The sequence below is a fragment of the Oncorhynchus clarkii genome, chromosome 25, assembly GCF_045791955.1.
Source record: "Oncorhynchus clarkii lewisi isolate Uvic-CL-2024 chromosome 25, UVic_Ocla_1.0, whole genome shotgun sequence".
In the NCBI taxonomy this organism is placed as follows: domain Eukaryota; kingdom Metazoa; phylum Chordata; class Actinopteri; order Salmoniformes; family Salmonidae; genus Oncorhynchus; species Oncorhynchus clarkii.
This window is the reverse complement of record NC_092171.1, coordinates 8,177,732-8,200,010: the sequence shown is the minus strand read 5'-3', so window position 1 is coordinate 8,200,010 and position 22,279 is coordinate 8,177,732. Positions and strand designations below refer to the sequence as shown.

Here is a 22,279-nt window from a genome sequence, read left to right as displayed (position 1 = left end):
GGATGGAGCCAAATACAGGACCATTCTGGAAGAAAACCTGATGGAGTCTGCAAAAGACCTGAGACTGGGACGGAGATTTGTCTTCCAACAAGACAATGATCCAAAACATAAAGCAAAATCTACAATGGAATGGTTCAAAAATAAACATATCCAGGTGTTAGAATGGCCAAGTCAAAGTCCAGACCTGAATCCAATCGAGAATCCGTGGAAAGAACTGAAAACTGCTGTTCACAAATGCTCTCCATCCAACCTCACTGAGCTCGAGCTGTTTTGCAAGGAGGAATGGGAAAAAATGTCAGTCTCTCGATGTGCAAAACTGATAGAGACATACCCCAAGCGACTTACAGCTGTAATCGCAGCAAAAGGTGGCGCTACAAAGTATTAACTTAAGGGGGCTGAATAATTTTGCACGCCCAATTTTTCAGTTTTTGATTTGTTAAAAAAGTTTGAAATATCCAATAAATGTCGTTCCACTTCATGATTGTGTCCCACTTGTTGTTGATTCTTCACAAAAAAATACATTTTTATATCTTTATGTTTGAAGCCTGAAATGTGGCAAAAGGTCGCAAAGTTCAAGGGGGGCGAATACTTTCGCAAGGCACTGTACTTGTTCTCCCTACTGTAATTAGTCAAAATCCAAATAACTTCACAAATCTTCATTGTAAAAGGTTTAAACACTGTTTCAATGAACCATAAACAATTAATGAATATGCACCTGTGGAACGGTCGTTAAGACACCAACAGCTTACAGATGGCAGGCAATTAAGGTCACAGTTAAGAACACTTACGACACTAAAGAGGCCTTTCTACGGACTCTGAAAACACCAAAAGAAAGATACCCAGGGTCCCTGCTCATCTGCGTGAACGTTCCTTAGGCATGCTAAAAGGAGGCATGAGGACTGCAGATGTGGCCAGGGCAATACATTGCAATGTCCATACTGTGAGACACCTAAGACAGCACTACAGGGAGACAGGATGAACAGCTGATCGTCCTCGCAGTGGCAGACCACATGAGACAACACCTGCACAGGATCGGTACATCCGAACATCACACCTGCGGGACAGATGGCAACAACTGCCCGAGTTACACCAGGAATGCACAATTCCTCCATCAGTGCTCAGACTGTCCGCAATAGGCTGAGAGAGGCTGGACTGAGGGCTTGTAGGCCTGTTGTAAGGCAGGTCCTCACCAGACATCACCGGCAACAACGTTGCCTATGGGCACAAACCCACCGTCGCTGGACCAGATAGGGCTGGCAAAAAGTGCTCTTCACTGTAGACGTCAACCGATTATGATTTTTCAATGCCAATACCGATTAGCGGAGGACCAAAAAAAGCCGATACGGATTAGTCGGCCGATTTAAAAATGAAAAAAAGTATTTATTTGTAATAATGACAATTACAACAATACTGAATGAACACTTATTTTTAACTTAATATAATACATCAATAAAATCCATTTAGCCTCAAATAACTAATGAAACATGTTCAATTTGGTTTAAATAATGCTAAAACAAAGTGTTGGAGAAGAAAGTAAAAGTGCAATATGTGCCATGTAAGAAGTTCCTTGCTCAGAACATGAGAACATATGAAAGCTGGTGGTTCCTTGTAACATGAGTCTTCAATATTCCCAGGTAAGAAGTTTTAGGTTGTAGTTATTATAGGAATTTTACGACCATTTCTCTCTATACGATTTGTATTTCATATACCTTTTGACTATTGGATGTTCTTATAGGCACTTTATTATTGCCAGTGTAACAGTATAGCTCCCATCCCTCTCCTCGCTCGAACCAGGAACACATCGACAACAGCCACCCTCGAAGCAGCGTTACCCATGCTGAGCAAGGGGAACAACCACTCCAAGTCTCAGAGCGAGTGACGTTTGAAACGCTATTAGCGCGCACCCCGCTAACTACCTAGCCATTTCACATCGGTTACACCAGCCTAATCTCGGGAGTTGATAGGCTTGAAGTCATAAACAGTGCAATGCTTGAAGCACAGCGAAGAGCTGCTGGCAAAACGTACGAAAGTGCTGTTTGAATGAATGCTTACGAGCCTGCTGCTGCCTACCACCGCTCAGTCAGACTGCTCTATCAAATATCAAATCATAGACATAATTATAACATAATAACACACAGAAATACGAGCCTTAGGTCATTAATCTGGTCGAATCCGGAAACTATAATTTCGAAAACAAAACGTTAATTATTTCAGTGAAATACAGAACCGTTCCATATATTATCTAACGGGTGGCATCCCTAAGTCTAAATAATGCTGTTACATTGCACAACCTTCAATGTTATGTCATAATTACGTAACATTCTGGCAAATTAGTTCGCAATGAGCCAGGCGGCCCAAACTGTTGCATATACCCTGACTCTGCGTGCAATGAACGCAAGAGAAGTGACACAAATTCACCTGGTTAATATTACCTACTAACCTGGATTTCTTTTAGCTAAATATGCAGGTTTAAAAATTATATACTTCTGTGTATTGATTTTAAGAATGGCTTTGATGTTTATGGTTAGGTACACGTTGGAGCAACGACAGTCCTTTTTCGCGAATGCGCACCGCATCGATTATATGCATCGCAGGACACGCTAGATAAACTAGTAATATCATCAACCATGTCTAGTGATTTTGATTGATTGTTTTTTATAAGTTAAGTTTAATGCTAGCCAGCAACTTACCTTGGCTTCTTACTGCATTCGCGTAACAGGCAGGCTCCTCGTGAGGCAGGTGGTTAGAGCGTTGGACTAGTTAACCGTAAGGTTGCAAGATTGAATCCCTGAGCTGACAAGGTAAAAATCTGTCGTTTTGCCCCTGAACAAGGCAGTTAGCCCACCGTTCCTAGGCCATCATTGAAAGTAAGAATGTGTTCTTAACTGACTTGCCTAGTTAAATAAAGGTGTAAAAAATAAAAAATTACAGATTTCCGATTGTTATGAAAACTTGAAATCGGCCCTAATTAATCGCCCATTCCGATTAATTGGTCGACCTCTAATTACAACCTGTATTTTAAATGTATTTTTATTTGGATTTCATGTAATGGACATACACAAAATAGTCCAAATTGGTGAAGTGAATTGAAAAAAATGACTTATTCAAATAAATAAATAACGCAAAAGTGCACCATGATGACCAAGAAGCTCTCCAAACAGGGCTGGGACAAAGTTGTGGAGAAGTACGGATCAGGGTTGGGTTCTAAAAAAATATTAGAAACTTTGAACATCCCACGGAGCACCATTAACCTCTCTAGGGTATGTGGGACTCTAGCGGCAACAAAATAGGAAAAATAGCCAAGGAGGGTGAATACTTTCGCAAGCCACTGTATTTTATAAACTGTCAGCAGAGTAGCTAGAAAGGAACAAGTTATACCAAATAAATCAGATTTGTCCCATGGCCAGGAATCAGATTTGTATCTTATTTCAAACCACCTACGAAGGTGGCTTGAATTATCTGATTCTATTTGCTTTTTGACCGTTCAGACTGGAAAAAATAAAGAAAAAATATTTAAATCAGATGTGCACTTCAAACTGCCAATGTGAACAAGGCTTAAGACTTAGCTAACTAACCACGCTGTTAGCTATATATATATATATATATATATATATACACACACACACACACACACACACACCGTTGAAGTCGGAAGTTTACATACACTTAGGTTGGAGTCGTTAACTCGTTTTTCAACCACTCCACAAATTTCTTGTTAACAAACTATCGTTTTGGCAAGTCGGTTAGGATATCTACTTTGTGCATTACACAAGTAATTTTTCCAACAATTGTTTACAGACAGATTATTTCACTTATAATTCACTGTATCACAATTCCAGTGGGTCAAAAGTTTACATACACTAAGTTGACTGCCTTTAAACTGCTTGTAAAATTCACTAAAATGATGTCATGGCTTTAGAAGCTTTTCATTTGAGTCAATTGGAAGTGTACCTGTGGATGTATTTCAAGGCCTACCTTCAAACTCAGTGCCTCTTTGCTTGACATCATGGGAAAATCAAAAGAAATCAGCCAAGACCTCCACAAGTCTGGTTCATCATTGGGAGCAATTTCCAAATGCCTGAAGGTACCATGTTCATCTGTACAAACAATAGTACACAAGTATAAACACCATGGGACCACGAAGCCGCCATAACGCTCAGGAAGGAGAGGTGTTCTGTCTCCTAGAGATGAACGTACTTTGGTGCGAAAAGTGCAAATCAATCCCAGAACAACAGCAAAGGACCTTGTGAAGATGCTGGAGGAAACGGGTACAAAAGTATCAATATCCACAGTGAAACTAGTACTATATCGACATAACCTGAAATGCCGATCAGCAAGGAAGAAGCCACTGCTCCAAAACTGCCATAAAACAGCGACACATCGGGACAAAGATTGTTATTTTTGGATGAAAAGGGGGAGGCTCTCAAGCCGAAGATCACCATCCCAACCGTGAAGCACAGGGGTGGCAGCATCATGTTGTGGTCGGTGCTTTACTGCAGGAGGGACTGGTGAACTTCACAAAATAGATGAACATAATTTTCCTTCCTCATGATGCCATATATTGAGGCAACAGCTCAAGACATCAGTCAGGAAGTTAAAGCTTGGTTGCAAATGGGTCTTCCAAATGGACAATGACCCCAAGCATACTTCCAAAGTTGTGGCAAAATGGTATTGGATTGGCCATCACAAAGCCCTGACCTCAATGCTATAGAAAATTTGTGGCAGAACTGGAAAAGTTTGTGTGAGCAAGGAGGCCTACTGGGCAAAAATTCACCCAACTTATTGTGGAAAGCTTGTGGAAGGCTACCCAAAATGTTTGACACAAGTTAAACAATTTAAAGGCAATGCTACCAAATACTAATTGAGTGTGTGTAATCTTCTGTCTCACTGGGAATGTGATGAAATAAATAAAAGCTGAAATAAATCATTGTCTCTACTATTATATTGAAATTTCATGTTCTTAAAATAAAGTGGTGATCCTAATTGACCTTATTTGGAATGGAATTTTTACTAGGATTAAATGTCAGGAATTGTTTGAAAATTAGTTTCAATTTAATTGGCTAAGGTGTATGTAAACTTCCGACTTCAACTGTATATATATGTATATGTGTGTGATATATATGTGTGTGTGTATTTATATATACAGTGCCTTGCGAAAGTATTCGGCCCCCTTGAACTTTGCGACCTTTTGCCACATTTCAGGCTTCAAACATAAATATATAAAACTGTATTTTTTTGTGACGAATCAACAACAAGTGGGACACAATCATGAAGTGGAACGACATTTATTGGATATTTCAAACTTTTTTAACAAATCAAAAACTGAAAAATTGGGCATGCAAAATTATTCAGCCCCCTTAAGTTAATACTTTGTAGCGCCACCTTTTGCTGCGATTACAGCTGTAAGTCACTTGGGGTATGTCTCTATCAGTTTTGCACATCGAGAGACTGATTTTTTTTCCCATTCCTCCTTGCAAAACAGCTCGAGCTCAGTGAGGTTGGATGGAGAGCATTTGTGAACAGCAGTGTTCAGTTCTTTCCACAGATTCTCGATTGGATTCAGGTCTGGACTTTGACTTGGCCATTCTAACACCTGGATATGTTTATTTTTGAACCATTCCATTGTAGATTTTGCTTTATGTTTTGGATCATTGTCTTGTTGGAAGACAAATCTCCGTCCCAGTCTCAGGTCTTTTGCAGACTCCATCAGGTTTTCTTCCAGAATGGTCCTGTATTTGGCTCCATCCATCTTCCCATCAATTTTAACCATCTTCCCTGTCCCTGCTGAAGAAAAGCAGGCCCAAACCATGATGCTGCCACCACCATGTTTGACAGTGGGGATGGTGTGTTCAGGGTGATGAGCTGTGTTGCTTTTACGCCAAACATAACGTCTTGCATTGTTGCCAAAAAGTTCAATTTTGGTTTCATCTGACCAGAGCACCTTCTTCCACATGTTTGGTGTGTCTCCCAGGTGGCTTGTGGCAAACTTTAAACAACACTTTTTATGGATATCTTTAAGAAATGGCTTTCTTCTTGCCACTCTTCCATAAAGGCCAGATTTGTGTAATATACGACTGATTGTTGTCCTATGGACAGAGTCTCCCACCTCAGCTGTAGATCTCTGCAGTTCATCCAGAGTGATCATGGGCCTCTTGGCTGCATCTCTGATCAGTTTTCTCCTTGTATGAGCTGAAAGTTTAGAGGGACGGCCAGGTCTTGGTAGATTTGCAGTTGTCTGATACTCCTTCCATTTCAATAGTATCGCTTGCACAGTGCTCCTTGGGATGTTTAAAGCTTGGGAAATCTTTTTGTATCCAAATCCGGCTTTAAACTTCTTCACAACAGTATCTCGGACCTGCCTGGTGTGTTCCTTGTTCTTCATGATGCTCTCTGCGCTTTTAACGGACCTCTGAGACTATCACAGTGCAGGTGCATTTATACGGAGACTTGATTACACACAGGTGGATTGTATTTATCATCATTAGTCATTTAGGTCAACATTGGATCATTCAGAGATCCTCACTGAACTTCTGGAGAGAGTTTGCTGCACTGAAAGTAAAGGGGCTGAATAATTTTGCACGCCCAATTTTTCAGTTTTTCATTTGTTAAAAAAGTTTGAAATATCCAATAAATGTCATTCCACTTCATGATTGTGTCCCACTTGTTGTTGATTCTTCACAAAAAAATACAGTTTTATATCTTTATGTTTGAAGCCTGAAATGTGGCAAAAGGTCGCAAAGTTCAAGGGGGCCGAATACTTTCGCAAGGCACTGTACACTACTCAAAAAAATAAAGTCAACACTTAAACAACACAATGTAACTCCAAGTCAATCACACTTCTGTGAAATCAAACTGTCCACTTAGGAAGCAACCCTGATTGCTGTTGTGCAAATGGAATAGACAACAGGTGGAAATTATAGGCAATTAGCAAGACACCCCCAATAAAGGAGTGGTTCTGCAGGTGGTGACCACAGACCACTTCTCAGTTCCTATGCTTCCTGGCTGATGTTTTGGTCACTTTTGAATGCTGGCGGTGCTTTCACACTAATGGTAACATGAGACGGAGTCTACAACCCACACATGTGGCTCAGGTAGTGCAGCTCAGCCAGGATGGCACAACAATGCGAGCTGTGGCAAGAAGGTTTGCTGTGTCTGTCAGCGTAGTGTCCAGAGCATGGAGGCGCTACCAGGAGACAGGCCAGTACATCAGGAGACGTGGAAGAGGCCGTAGGAGGGCAACAACCCAGCAGCAGGACCGCTACCTCCGCCTTTGTGCAAGGAGGAGCAGGAAGAGCACTGCCAGAGCCCTGCAAAATGACCTCCAGCAGGCCACAAATGTGCATGTGTCTGCTCAAACGGTCAGAAACAGACTCCATGAGGGTGGTATGAGGGCCCGTCGTCCACAGGTGGGGGTTGTGCTTACAGCCCAACACCATGCAGGACATTTGGCATTTGCTAGAGAACACCAAGATTAGCAAATTCGCCACTGGCGCCCTGTGCTCTTCACAGATGAAAGCAGGTTCACACTGAGCACATGTGACCGACGTGACAGTCTGGAGACGCCGTGGAGAACGTTCTGCTGCCTGCAACATCCTCCAGCATGACCGGTTTGGCGGTGGGTCAGTCATGGTGTGGGGTGGCATTTCTTTGGGGGGCCGCACAGCCCTCCATGTGCTCGCCAGAGGTAGCCTGACTGCCATTAGGTACCGAGATGAGATCCTCAGACCCCTTGTGAGACCATATGCTGGTGGGGTTGGCCCTGGGTTCCTCCTAATGCAAGACAATGCTAGACCTCATGTGGCTGGAGTGTGTCAGCACTTCCTGCAAGAGGAAGGCATTGATGCTATGGACTGGCCCGCCCGTTCCCCAGACCTGAATCCAATTGAGCACATCTGGGACATCATGTCTCGCTCCATCCACCAATGCCACGTTGCACCACAGACTGTCCAGGAGTTGGCGGATGCTTTAGTCCAGGTCTGGGAGGAGATCCCTCAGGAGACCATCCACCACCTCATCAGGAGCATGCCCAGGCGTTGTAGGGAGGTCATACAGGCACGTGGAGGCCACACACACTACTGAGCCTCCTTTTGATTTTTTTTAAGGACATTACATCAAAGTTGGATCAGCCTGTAGTGTGGTTTTCCACTTTAATTTTGAGTGTGACTCCAAATCCAGATCTCCATGGGTTGATAAATTTGATTTCCATTGATAATTTTTGTGTGATTTTGTTGTCAGCACATTCAACTATGTAAAGAAAAAAGTATTTAATAAGAATATTTCATTCATTCAGATCTAGGATGTGTTTTTTTAGTGTTCCCTTTATTTTTTTGAGCAGTGTATATCTCCTAAATTGAACTAGAACATGTTATGGCTCTTAGTACACCGCTACTGGTGGAGGACTTCTCATTAAAATGTTTAGATGGTGTAAATGTTTATAACAGAAGTGCTTTTGATGTTGCAGACCTTTCTGGCTTCTATGAACCAAGTGTTCCCTGCTGAGGAGGATGTCAACAAACATATGGAGGATAACTGTAAGTTCACACATTACTTTTGTCTATCCTCAAGTTGGCTTGACTGGTATGGACTTTATGTTGGTGTAAGTAACTTAATGTGCAGATATTTTTAAAGACATGCTCCGGTACTTGGGTGACTATGATTATTATTTTTAAACCTCCCGCTTTGGGCTAGAGGTGTCAATGTGTAGTTCATACAGTGGTTGCTCCACTAAAAGTTTTTGCGATTATGCTGCAGGACTTAGAGGTCATTTGTGGTTTAGTACGGTACTCTGCGTCACCACTTCATTGCTTCATACCAGCACAACGGGGAGTTAGAGCACTGATTATGCTTTCGGGCCCTAATGTGTCTCTGACAATGAATGGGTGACATAAACCTAAATAGAAACTGATACTTGTGCACGACTTCAGTATTACTTACTAAAACTGTTGTTACGCTAACTCTTTTATTCTTATATTTTGTTAAGATTATTTTGCTCTTACTGTAGCCCACTCCTGGCCGGTTATGTTATTTATTTGTGACATTGTGGTTACAATAATGAAATGTAAACAAGATGCTGTGTTTTTATTTACAGTAGTGGACAGCTGGTGGCATTTTGAAAACAGGTTTTCAAACACTTGTGGCCCGATTAGCAGGACAATAGACTCTTAATAGCCTGGCTACTGTAGGTGTGAACTTCCACCTGCCTGCAATGTATTCAATGATTAAGTACTCTGAAGTGTTACATTTCTAACTCAAAACAGCAGTACAGTATTTCTTCATCAATATCTTTATGCTTTCGTTAATATAATTATGATAAAAATACTCTTTCAAAATGCAGATGTTTATTTAGTTATGGATCCATAACAAATTACTATGGGAATAAACATCACTGAATTACAGAAATATTAGAACAAAGTTGTCTAATGAAGGTAAACAAATTGTTGCTTACTGGAAAATACTCTTTCAAACACACACAGTCACATTGTACAGCGCCATTATATCTATTAGCAGGTAGCTGGAGAATAGACTTGCCTAGAAGGAGGGTAGGGGAGAATTCTATCGTCAAATGTATTTCTAAGTTGGGTTGGCTGTATCACAACCGGCCGTGATTGGTTGCAATTTCAGTTTAATCCACCAGAAAATACCAAACAAATAATACAACAAAAACTATTATTATGTATCACAGCTTACCGTGATTGGGAGGCACATAGGGCAGCGCACAATTGGTCCAGCGGTAAAAACAGAAATAAATGTTTTGGCCTTTACAAATACTATTTTTGCGTTTATTCAGATTACAATCGCTCACTTTTGTTTTTTTTAATACGTAATCACCTCCAAAATATACAGTGGGGCAAAAAAGTATTTAGTCAGCCACCAATTGTGCAAGTTCTCCCACTTAAAAAGATGAGAGAGGCCTGTAATTTTCACCATAGGTACACTTCAACTATGACAGACAAAATGAGAAACAAAATCCAGAAAATCACATTGTAGGATTTTTTATGAATTTATTTGCAAATTATGGTGGAAAATAAGTATTTGGTCACCTACAAACAAGCAAGATTTCTGGCTCTCACAGACCTGTAACTTCTTCTTTAAGAGGCTCCTCTGTCCTCCACTCGTTACCTGTATTAATGGCACCTGTTTGAACTTGTTATCAGTATAAAAGACACCTGTCCACAACCTCAAACAGTCACACTCCAAACTCCACTATGGCCAAGACCAAAGAGCTGTCAAAGGACACCAGAAACAAAATTGTAGACCTGCACCAGGCTGGGAAGTCTGAATCTGCAATAGGTAAGCAGCTTGGTTTGAAGAAATCAACTGTGGGAGCAATTATTAGGAAATGGTAGACATACAAGACCACTGATAATCTCCCTCGATCTGGGGTTCCACGCAAGATCTCACCCCGTGGGGTCAAAATTATCACAAGAACGGTGAGCAAAAATCCCAGAACCACACGGGGGGACTTAGTGAATGACCTGCAGAGAGCTGGGACCAAAGTAACAAAGCCTACCATCAGTAACACACTACGCCGCCAGGGACTCAATTCCTGCAGTGCCAGACGTGTCCCCCTGCTTAAGCCAGTACATGTCCAGGCCCATCTGAAGTTTGCTAGAGAGCATTTGGATGATCCAGAAGAAGATTGGGAGAATGTCATATGGTCAGATGAAACCAAAATATAACTTTTTTGTAAAAACTCAACTTGTCGTGTTTGGAGGACAAAGAATGCTGAGTTGCATCCAAAGAACACCATGCCTGCTGTGAAGCATGGGGGTGGAAACATCATGCTTTGGGGCTGTTTTTCTGCAAAGGGACCAGGACGACTGATCCGTGTAAAGGAAAGAATGAATGGGGCCATGTATTGTGAGATTTTGAGTGAAAACCTCCGTCCATCAGCAAGGGCATTGAAGATGAAACGTGGCTGGGTCTTTCAGCATGACAATGATCCCAAACACACCGCCCGGGCAACGAAGGAGTGGCTTCGTAAGAAGCATTTCAAGGTCCTGGAGTGGCCTAGCCAGTCTCCAGATCTCGACTCCATAGAAAATCTTTGGAGGGAGTTGAAAGTCCGTGTTGTCCAGCAACAGCCCCAAAACATCACTGCTCTAGAGGAGATCTGCTTGGAGGAATGGGCCAAAATACCAGCAACATTGTGTGAAAACCTTGTGAAGACTTACAGAAAACGTTTGACCTCTGTCATTGCCAACAAAGGGTATATAGCAAAGTATTGAGATAAACTTTTGTTATTGACCAAATACTTATTTTCCACCATAATTTACAAATAAATTCATAAAAAATCCTACAATGTGATTTTCTGGATTTTTTTTTCTCATTTTGTCTATAATAGTTGAAGTGTACCTATGATGAAAATTACAGGCCTCTCATCTTTTTAAGTGGGAGAACTTGCGCAATTGGTGGCTGACTAAATACTTTTTTGCCCCACTGTATACATTTAGGGTGTAGAACTGTTATGCTCTTAGTGTAACCTTTATTTAACTAGGCAAGTCAGTTAAGAACATATTCTTATTTACAAGGACACCCTACCCCTTCCTCCCTGTTGGGGAATTGAACCCCTGTCCCGCACAACACAGGGATTCTTTAGCTAAATAGCCAAGTACTGTAGCCTACTCCCAACTGTCACGTTGTACAGCACCATATTTTCCTTTCCATCCTAACAGAAACCCAGAGGGTTTTTAGTTTTTCTTGGATTAGAAACCCCGTAATATTAAGCAAATTAATGAAGCAAAATTTCTTAAAATCAGTCCCATATACTATGTTCTTACAAAAAAGGTTTTAAAATGTTCTAGTACAGCTTCTATTGATGGCTATCAAATGCTTCTCAAAGGTGCCCTCTGTTGGTCAAACTAGCACTAACTAGCATTAATGGTACCAGTGGTTGGCACTTAAATAACGTTCCGTAGAATTCTGCGGCACCATGCAAGCTGTGCCGACATGCAAGCTGCACATACAGTATCTGCACATATGTGACATAGTAAGCAGTTTTTGGGGACCACTTCTGGCTCGTGAGTGCTACTTTCATAACTACTGGCTAAAAAGTATTCAAAAGTACCGGAGAATCTCTTTAAAGGATGTTTTCTCATGAGTGACTGTTTTTATCTCTTTCAGGTTCTCTTATGTACCTGAATGAAGGCACACTCTTAAACAACGTCCGAGTGCGGTATAGTAAAGACAAGATTTATGTAAGATGTCCTCATCTCATTACAAATCAATTGTAGATTAATCCTAGGCCTTTAAGATAGACCATTCTCTTCCTTTAAGAGACATCTGTTGGTCATAGGCCTAGTTGTGAAATTCAGATGCTCTAGCTCTCGGGTGTCAAACTCATTCCACGGAGGGCCGAGTGTCTGTGGATGTTTGTTTTTTTTCCTTTCAATTAAGCCCTAGACAACCAGGTGAGGGGAGTTCTTTACTAATTAGTGACCTTCATTTCTCAATCAAGTACAAGGGACGAGTGAAAACCCGCAGACACTCGGCCCTCCATGAAATGAGTTTGGCCACGTGTGCTCTAGCTCATGTGATGATTAAAAATGTGACTTTTTGCTACACAGACTTATGTGGCCAACATCTTGATTGCGGTGAACCCTTACTATGACATACCCAAACTGTACGCTCCAGAGACCATCAAGTCTTATCAGGGGCGGTCCCTGGGCACTCTACCACCTCACGTCTACGCTATCGGTGAGGGCAGACATCTCTATTACATCAGTGGCTGCTATACTGCCTGGTTACTGGTCATAAATGTAGTGTGTTTAAATGTAAAGCAATGGCTACATTTGACATACATTTGAATAAAGCCTAGGACTATGTCATGTAAAAGTGTTGCCAAAGCATCAGATCATTACTTGATTGATTGTGTTTTCTTTGGCTTTCTGTCTTTCAGCGGACAAGGCTTACCGGGACATGAGGGTGCTGAAGATGAGCCAGTCTATCATAGTGTCTGGAGAATCTGGGGCCGGGAAGACAGAAAACACAAAGTTTGTCCTCAGGTCTGGCCTAAAATACTACTGACTACTATGATCTTGTTAGTTACTACAGACAACCTTTTAAAATATTAAAGATAGACTGAGCGAGATAACATTTCACGGCGAAAACAATGGGTCAATTTCCGCAACAATTAAGAGTGTTGTAGCGCGAGACTAAACTTCTCAGCTGTTTTGGCCCTGTAGCTATCACGTTGAAGCAGTATGAAGCGCACCCTTGCATGTGCACAGTAACTCTGTGTGACTCTGGGTCTCAAAAGGCTGTTATTAGTGATTTTTAACAGTCTTCTGTTATGCTGTGAGCTGTTCCACACGACAACCAGTTGAGAGCTGTGCACTCTTGCCCAACAGATTTTCCGCTCAAAATAGGCAATGTGTACTGTGCGTTCGTGATAAATAATCTACAGACCTAATAGCTTTAGGAATTTCTTTATTTGTTTTATCAATTATTATATAGCCTAAATTGGAAATAGCATTATTACAATATTTGTATCACTGGCACAAGTGGGCCACTGACGTGGATGATTGACAGACCCAGAGGGTTTCTTCAACCCCCCTGGGCCAGCGGGCAGCCCTGTATGTCGAGCCCTGATGTTGTGTAATGACGTTGGTCGTCAGTGTATAAGCCATGTTTTCTGTAATTTCACTGATCTAAAAGTAGGACTGTCAAACAATATATATTTATTTTTTTATGGAGTTAATCGCAGGATTTGCTTACTAATCACGATTCAACGCAAATTATGGATTTGCTCAAATTGAGCTGTAATTTAAGTATTACAAGAATGTTGACGTTAGCAAAATCAGGTAAATTGATTAACGCACACTGTCTTTAACCTCGATGTCAACTTGTTTTGACATCGCATTGTTTTTAGCTGTATAGATGATGTATTTTGGATGTTTTCAGTGTATTTTGAACGCTTTCAGACAATGCGATAAATCATGGTGAAAAAATGTGTCCACTCAAATTACAAAAAGTTAACTTGAGTTGATAGCCCTAGTCCAAAGATTAACGTCATATACTGTAGCATCATTGCTATTCTTCATCCTATAGATATTTAACAACATCATACGGAACGGGTCAAGATATTGATGAGAGAATTGTTCAAGGTAGGATTTAACAAATAACTTCACCAATAACTTCCAAATCGTACTTTGGCCATCCAAAGTAGAAGAGATCCCAATACTTATTTTGTGCCTGTACATTTCAGCAAACCCCCTGCTTGAGGCCTTTGGAAACGCCAAGACAGTCAGAAATAACAACAGCAGTCGGTTTGGGAAATTTGTGGAAATCCATTTCAATGAAAAGGTTAGACATCATTTTCTGTGGCTAATGCATTTTCAAATAATGCATATTTGGGTCAATTTCATTGTTGCTTCATTGGCCCACATTGTGTGTGTGTGTGTGTGTGTGTGTGTGTGTGTGTGTGTGTGTGTGTGTGTGTGTGTGTGTGTGTGTGTGTGTGTGTGTGTGTGTGTGTGTGTGTGTGACAGAATAAAGTGGTGGGTGGCTTCGTGTCTCACTACCTGCTGGAGAAGTCAAGGATTTGCATGCAGAGTAAAGAGGAGAGGAACTACCACATCTTCTACAGGCTATGTGCCGGAGCCTCTGAGGACATCAGACAGAGGCTGCACCTTGACTCCCCTGACAGCTTCAGGGTCAGTGGTACACACACACACTATGCATACACAAGCGGGCATACTGCACAATCTAGAGGGTGACCTGTGTATTACTGTGGAGTGTAACTAGAGAGCATCTTTCGATACCAGGTTGGGTGGATGGAAGGATGAGTCCTTTCAAAGAATGCTGCAAATAGCACTCGCGTGTGAACTCCCTGTTCCCCATGCCTGACTGGGTTCTTTGCGAGAGAGATATTCTGTGTCCCTCTCCCTACCTAATGAAGCAACAAACATCTTCCAGGCAAATTCTTCCACCATGATGCAAATTGTGTCAATTGGAAAATTCTATTGTATCGTTGGTGAAAATGTTCCAGTGTGTTCTGTTTTAGTCTGACATTTTCCACCAACATTTTTCCCTTTTGACATAATCTTGCTGCCAAGTGGTGTGAAAGTAGTCATAGACAACGATGAAGCTTTCGATTATGTCCACAACTGAACCAGATATAGGCATATCTCTGTTCATAAATGTAAATCTGTTCTCTATATGACCACTAGATGTCATGTGTGTTATATATAATATACAAAAGCCTCTAATTTATATTGTGGAGAGATTCTGCACACCTACTTACCATTTGTTTTTCATTTCTCAGTTTCAGCTGTGCCCCCAGTAAAACTAAGCTCACCTTTGTGAACTTGGGATTTGTAATGTAATTATAATTACGATCAGTGTTCTAGAACCAACACCCACACTAAAGGTGTTAGGGGATTGCCTAAATTAGTTGGTTCATTTCACCTGCGCTCTAAACAACACTATAATAACACTAATATAATAATATACCATTTAGCCGACTCTTTTATCCAAATCGACTTAGTCATGAGTACATACATTTTATTTAAATATATTTAACCCTTTACACTCATACCCGTATACGGGTTGAAAATGGCAGATTTGATAAGCGCCTAAATTGGAACACTGGCTGTACAGTAATGTGCTATACAGGACGTCAGAGCTCAGGGTCTCCGCTTGACAGCTCTGTATGGGTTTTGACTGACAGCCGTTCTGAACTTGAGCACCGCGTGTGACAAGAAGTTGCCCCCACATCCCTCCCGCTAATTGGGAAACTTCTGCAAATGTTTTGTTGTCTGAGTGAGGGAAATACTGTAAGTTACAAGGACTATGTATTTTGAAAGACGACGTGATGATTATAATAATTAGAACTTTGATGTTATACAAGCAAGCCAAGCACCTGTGAGTCCAAATGTGCACTTCATATTTCCATATCGTAAAACTCACATAGTATACAGTGTCAACATTTATGATCGATATGTTTGATGTACAGTTACAAGATGACATGGCATAATACCCTGGGTTGTCCTAAACAGAATGAGCCTTGGTTTGTTGTATTGTGAAGAAAATTGGCAACAGACCACACATCTGAATGCACTCCATTCTATGCGCACAAAAGCTACAATCTGTTTCTCGGAATTACCTTTTGAAAGCCTTGTATTTTATAATTTAGCTAGTCGTGTTGGCAACAGAACACATTTTCAAATTATGTCCACCTGACCCAGATTATGATTAATAATGGACTGTTTTTGGATGGTGTAAACAGCCAGAATAATTGTGTAAAGGCAGGGATGCGGTTCTGTGGTCCAAACAAAACATCTACAAGTGTGCTCTCTCTAGTTCGTCAACGGCACAGTTCGGGGAGCTGAAAAAAAGCACCTTATAGTTTAAGGCTCTTTCTTTGAGTCAGAAAAGGACATTAGAATTACTTAGGAACTGGCACACTTTGGAGACAGTGTGTGGCCACTTTTAAACACCAGTTAGACCTCAATACAAACCTTGTAATATTTTTGTATTATGTTGCACCTACCCAAAATTTCCCAAGAACATTCTTATCGTGTTACTGAATGTATCCAGGTTATTTTCAGATTTTGTTATCAACAAATGCGGCTTAAAGTGTAGACAATTTCGACTGCACATAAAATCAAGAGTGTAATGTTTGGATTCAGTCTTGTTTCAGATGAACTGTTGTCCTCACCTTTAGTCAAATAATTTCCCCATAATCTCCAAACTGTTCCCTTTTAATTACCACGATGGTTATGCATATTCTTTCGATATTTCTTCTGTAAGAAATTTAGCCCTATCCGTATAGGCCAAGGGGGTTAAACGGAATGTTATTAAGACCAAGGCCTGATTTTCAAGGGAGCCCTGCACACAGTCATACAAATTCACAATATTTACAATTCTAACGCAATCAAAACATAGTATGTATAAGCAATTTAAAAGAAGTTACTTACAAAACACATTGGATTGGATGGTTGGATGTCGATCCAGAGCATCCCAAACATGCTCAGTGGGTGACATGTCTAGGTGAGTATGCAGGCCATGGAAGAACTTGGCCATTTTCAGCTTCCAGGAATTGTGTACAGATCCTTGCGACATGACCATGCATTTTCATGCTGAAACCTGATGGCGGCGGATGAATGGCATAACAATGGGCCTCAGGATCTCATCACGGTATCTTTGTGCATTCAAATTGCCATCTGTCGCTTATGCCTGCCCATACCATAACCCCACTTCCACCATAGTGCCCTATGTTCACAATGTTGACATCAGCAAACCGCTGGCCCACAGGAGGCCATACATGCTGTATGCCATCTGCCCAGTACAAACCAGGATTCATCCATGAAGAGCACACTTCTCCAGTGTGCCAGTGACTATTAAAGGTGAGCATTTGCACACTGATGTCGGTTACGACGCCAAACTGCAGTCCAGTCAAGCTCCCTCAACTTAAGACATCTGTGGTATTGTGTTGAGACAACTCCTTTACAGTGGTGCCTAGTGACTTGGATCTACAGTTGCGCTCAGCTCAACACTGGGATAGCTTTTGAGTAAGTTTGAGGGGACATTGTAACACATGGTAATGTGTGAAACTTACTCCTCAGCCTGAAGTGCCCACCACTTGCACCAGCAAATAACAAACTTTTCATGTTGCAGTGACTAGTAAGACCTAGACACCTAATAGTCACAATGAACAGAGTAGGAAGTCACCTGTCAAAATAATTATCTGAAACAGTGTTCCATCATGGCAGCAGAGCCATAGTAGTTGAGGAAAAAATATGTGACAAAAAAATGTAATATTTACCATTGACAACAAGTTAAATGCAGCCCTCAATAGAGGAGTCTGAACAGCAGACAGAGCTGACCACTGGTAGATACCTCGTTAAAATATAGGGAGGGGGGGAATACAGAGACAACACTAGAGTATGGAATCTAATTTCAATAAATCAGAGAAGAGAGTACATGTTCTTTTAGCCTGTAAGCTTTATTAATTTGACCTCCTGGGGAGAAATCCACAGACACTTCTCTGAAGCCCCCCGAGCAAAGCTGTCTACGCACCTGCATTGGACAATTCTCTCTCTGTAATGATGCATACGGAAGCTTGTTTTAGGAAGTCCCCTGCTGGTGACTTTCCATCTCAAAGTACTCTCAAACAGCTCAGCCAAAACCTGTAGTCAAGGGTTGATGAACCCTGGCTCTCTGGAACTTTCCTCAACCTGTTATGATTGGTTGACAAGGTCACAACTTGGGACTTTGACACTGTGTACAGTCTCTGTTACAATATGCCATTACAATTTTAATTGCCAAATATTTTAATAAAGTTACTGTTCATTAATAGTAAAGGCTTACATTTAATGACCGGCATTTTTAGTAACACAGTATGTTTTCTACATGAACACAAAGTTCAAATGTCATATGTCTTTGCGTGTTTTGCCATTATCTGTTGTCATAATACATACCTTCTGAAAGAGGTCATGCCATCTCTTCTGCCATCTCTTCTGCCCAAAGCATTGACATCAAAGCATTGACATCAAAGCATTATCTAACTTAGCTGGCATAATAATATAGCTACCTAGCTAGCTAGTCAAAAGAAAATGAGGTGACGCTAACTATGAAAGCTCCCCCCATTTGAAAAATAATGGTCCTGTAACATTACCAAATGATAAACATGACCATACTGTAAGCTGTTTTCTAGATAGCTAATGAACTTAGCGAGCTGAATAGCATTTACGAAAACGGACTAACTTAACCTTGGTAACATTAGCAGATTGCATTATATTTTAGATATAACCAACTTTGATAGTTCTCACTAACCTATGAAAATGAATGCTAGAGCTACTTTACTTTACTTTACTTTACTGCTACTTTAACTTTACTGTACCATTACCATGCTAGCTAGCTAGCTTGCCACCAGCTAAGTTAAGCAACAACTATTGACAACTATTGGCCAGTAACCGAAAGATTGCCGGATGGACTCTCCAACCTGACAAGGTAAACGTCGGTCGTTCTGACCCTGAACAAGGCAGTTAACTCCCTGTTCCCTGGTAGGCCGTCATTGTAAATAAGAATTTGTTCTTACTGACTTTCCTATTTGAATGAAGGTTCAATTAAAAAATATATAATAGTAAATATCACCATTGCAGTAGCTTTCATGTTTTTAATCTTACCTTGTGGTATGAAAAGCTGATAGGAGAAGGTTAGTTGGCTGGCTAGCTAGCTACAGTTCTGTCTCGATCGTGTAGTGTCTGGACGTCTCTATTTTATTTCCAGGTGGTTGTCTGAGTCAACCAATAGTGTCGCACCCCTCCATCTTTCGAAAGATGGAAAGATGGAGGTGTGCGACGCTAGAGGCTGTGTCCTTCTGCCAAATAATGAGAAGTTATACATGACTGGCTTTTGAAACATGCACAGGGAGATGATTGGACATGGTTGGCAGCCTAATGTGAGTAAAATAGCACCATGTTCTACCAAGTGAGCTACAGGGGTACAACAACAATTATAGTTGTTCTTTTGGGTATTTTTCACGGTATGATTATAGCAGGTCTACACAGTGACAAGCACATCAACAGAAGCAATAAACTAAACTCAGCAAAAGAAGAAACGTCCTCTCACGGTCAACTGTGTTTATTTTCAGCAAACTTAACGTGTAAATATTTGTATGAACATAACAAGATTGCACAACTGAGACATATACTGAACAAGTTCCACAGACATGTGACTAACAGAAATGAAATAATGAATCCCTGAACAAAGGGGGGTCAAAATCAAAAGTAACAGTCAGTATCTGGTGTGGCCACCAGCTGCATTAAGTACTGCAGTGCATTTCCTCCTCATGGACTGCACCAGAGTTGCCAGTTTTTGCTGTGAGACGTTACCCCACTCTTCCACCAAGGCACCTGCAAGTTCACTGACATTTCTGGGGGGAATGGCCCTAGCCCTCACCCTCTGATCCAGCAGATCCCAGACGTGCTCAATGGGATTGAGATCCGGGCTCTTCGCTGGCCATGGCAGAACACTGACATTCCTGTCTTGCAGGAAATCACACACAGAACAAGCAGTATGTCTGGTGGCGTTGTCATGCTGGAGGGTCATGTCAGGATGAGCCTGCAGGAAGGGTACCACATGAGGGAGGAGGATGTCTTCCCTATAACGCACAGCGTTGAGATTGCCTGCAATGACAAGAAGCTCAGTCCGATGATGCTGTGACACACCGCCCCAGACCATGACAGACCCTCCAACTCCAAATCGATCCCGCTCGAGGGTACAGGCCTCGGTGTAATGCTCATTCCTTCAACGATAAACGTGAATCCGACCATCACCCCTGGTGAGAAAAAACTGTAACTCGTTAGTGAAGACACCTTTTTTCCAGTCCTGTCTGGTCCTGCGACGGTGGGTTTGTGCCCATAGGCGACGTTGTTGCCGGTGATGCCTTACAACAGGCCTACAAGCCCTCAGTCCAGCCTCTCTCGGCCTATTGCGGACAGTCTGAGCACTGATGGAGGGATTGTGCATTCCTGATGTAACCTGGGCAGTTGTTGTTGCCATCCTGTACCTGTCCCGCAGGTGTTGTTACACGTGGTCCGTCCTGTCTCCCTGTAGCGCTGTCTTAGGCGTCTCACAGTTCAGACATTGCAATTTATTGCCCTGGCCACATCTGCAGTCCTCATGCCTCCTTGCAGCATGCCTAAGGCACGTTCATGCAGATGAGCAGGGACCCTGGGCATCTTTCTTTTGGTGTTTTCCAGAGTCAGTAGAAAGGCCTCTTTTAGTGTCCTAAGTTTTCATAACTGTGACCTTTAATTGCCTACCGTCTGTAAGCTGTTAGTGTCGACCGTTCCACAGGTGCATGTTCATTAATTGTTTATGGTTCATTGAACACGCTTGGGAAACGGTGTTTAAACCCTTTACAATGAAGATCTATCAAGCTATTTGGATTTTTATGAATTATCTTTGAAAGACAGGGTCCTACAAAAGGGCCGTTTCTTTTTTTACTGAGTTTACAATGAAATTAAAGCGAAGTGAACTGTGAAGCCACGTTTGGATATTAGATAGTTCATCTTTGAACATGACAAAAACAATGCCACCATTCTTGCATGCATTGTTACCCTACAACATAATAATAAATATACTGGCTTATAGGTTGTGTCTACAGATGTGTCATTTCTGGAATGCTAATTGTTTGTGTATGCTCTCCTTTGTCCCTCATAGTATTTGAATCGAGGATGCACGAGATACTTTGCCAGCAAGGACACAGACAAACAGATCATGCAGAATCGCAAGAGTCCTGAGGTACTGTACCTTTCAGCGTATTGTCTTCCACCTCTCTTCAATGTAGAAAATAAATAAATAACCCTGGAACTTTGACTGGTACTAATATACTAATATGTGTGTATATATATAAATATATATATATATATGCCCTATATTTTTCTTTAATTTGTACTTTTACTCCTTTTTCGTGATATCCAATTGGTAGTTGCAGTCTTGTCCCATCGCTGCAACTCCCGTACGGACTTGGGAGAGGCGAAGGTCGAGAGCTATGCGTCCTCTGAAACATGGCCCTGCCAAGCCGCACTGTTTATTGACACACTGCTCACTTTACCCGGAAGCCAGCCGCACCAATGTGCCGGAGGAAACATCGTACAACTGGCGACCGAAGTCAGCATGCATGTGCCCGGGCCAAACCCTCCCCTAACCCGGACGACACTGGGTCTCCCTGTTGCGGCCAGCTGTAACAGCTTGGGATAGAACCCAGGTCTGTAGTTACGCTTCTAGCACTAAGATGCAGTGCATTAGACCGATGCACCACTCGGGTGGCTCTAAGACAATATTTTTTTTAATGGAAAAACTGGTTTACTCTAGTAAAAGAAGGATAAACTGCACTGATTCCAGCAACAAAAAAATGTGCCTAGGCTCTGAAGACTGAGCTGCCTCATGCTAGCCAGCTGGAAAACAACAACATAGTTAAATACCAATACATTGAAAATGTGTCCTATGTTTTTGTCGATTGTAGGACTGTAGCCACAGAATTCTACATTCGTAAAAGGCTAATATCGGCCGATAACATCAGTCACCCAATAAATCGGTCGGGATTTAGTCATGGTATCGATATTGAGGCATCATTTCCAAATCAACCCAAAAGTAGTGTTGTCTGTACGATACCAGATTTTCCTTGGCAATTCGTTTTTATCTTGAAGCAGACTAAACTCTATGGTCCTTTTTAAAACCTACTTTTGTAAAATATTGTGTTCTATAGGTTGCAAAATAAACAAATGTGACTCTGGGTGACAAGGCTGTTTTTCCAACATTAGGACTG

The 22,279-nt window shown here is 41.5% G+C and overlaps 1 protein-coding gene across 3 annotated transcripts in view; it reads left to right on the top strand.

Moving 5' to 3' along the window:
• Positions 1–22,279, top strand: part of LOC139383367 (unconventional myosin-VI-like) — a 91,609-nt gene that overhangs the window by 23,410 nt on the left and 45,920 nt on the right. For all 3 annotated transcript variants that reach the window (XM_071127883.1, XM_071127882.1, XM_071127884.1), the window contains exons 3-10: positions 8,462–8,531; positions 12,124–12,197; positions 12,567–12,696; positions 12,899–13,004; positions 14,050–14,105; positions 14,207–14,304; positions 14,490–14,654; positions 21,172–21,252. In XM_071127883.1, coding sequence (XP_070983984.1) covers positions 8,462–8,531; positions 12,124–12,197; positions 12,567–12,696; positions 12,899–13,004; positions 14,050–14,105; positions 14,207–14,304; positions 14,490–14,654; positions 21,172–21,252 — 780 coding nt within the window. The remainder of the gene's footprint in view (positions 1–8,461; positions 8,532–12,123; positions 12,198–12,566; positions 12,697–12,898; positions 13,005–14,049; positions 14,106–14,206; positions 14,305–14,489; positions 14,655–21,171; positions 21,253–22,279) is intronic.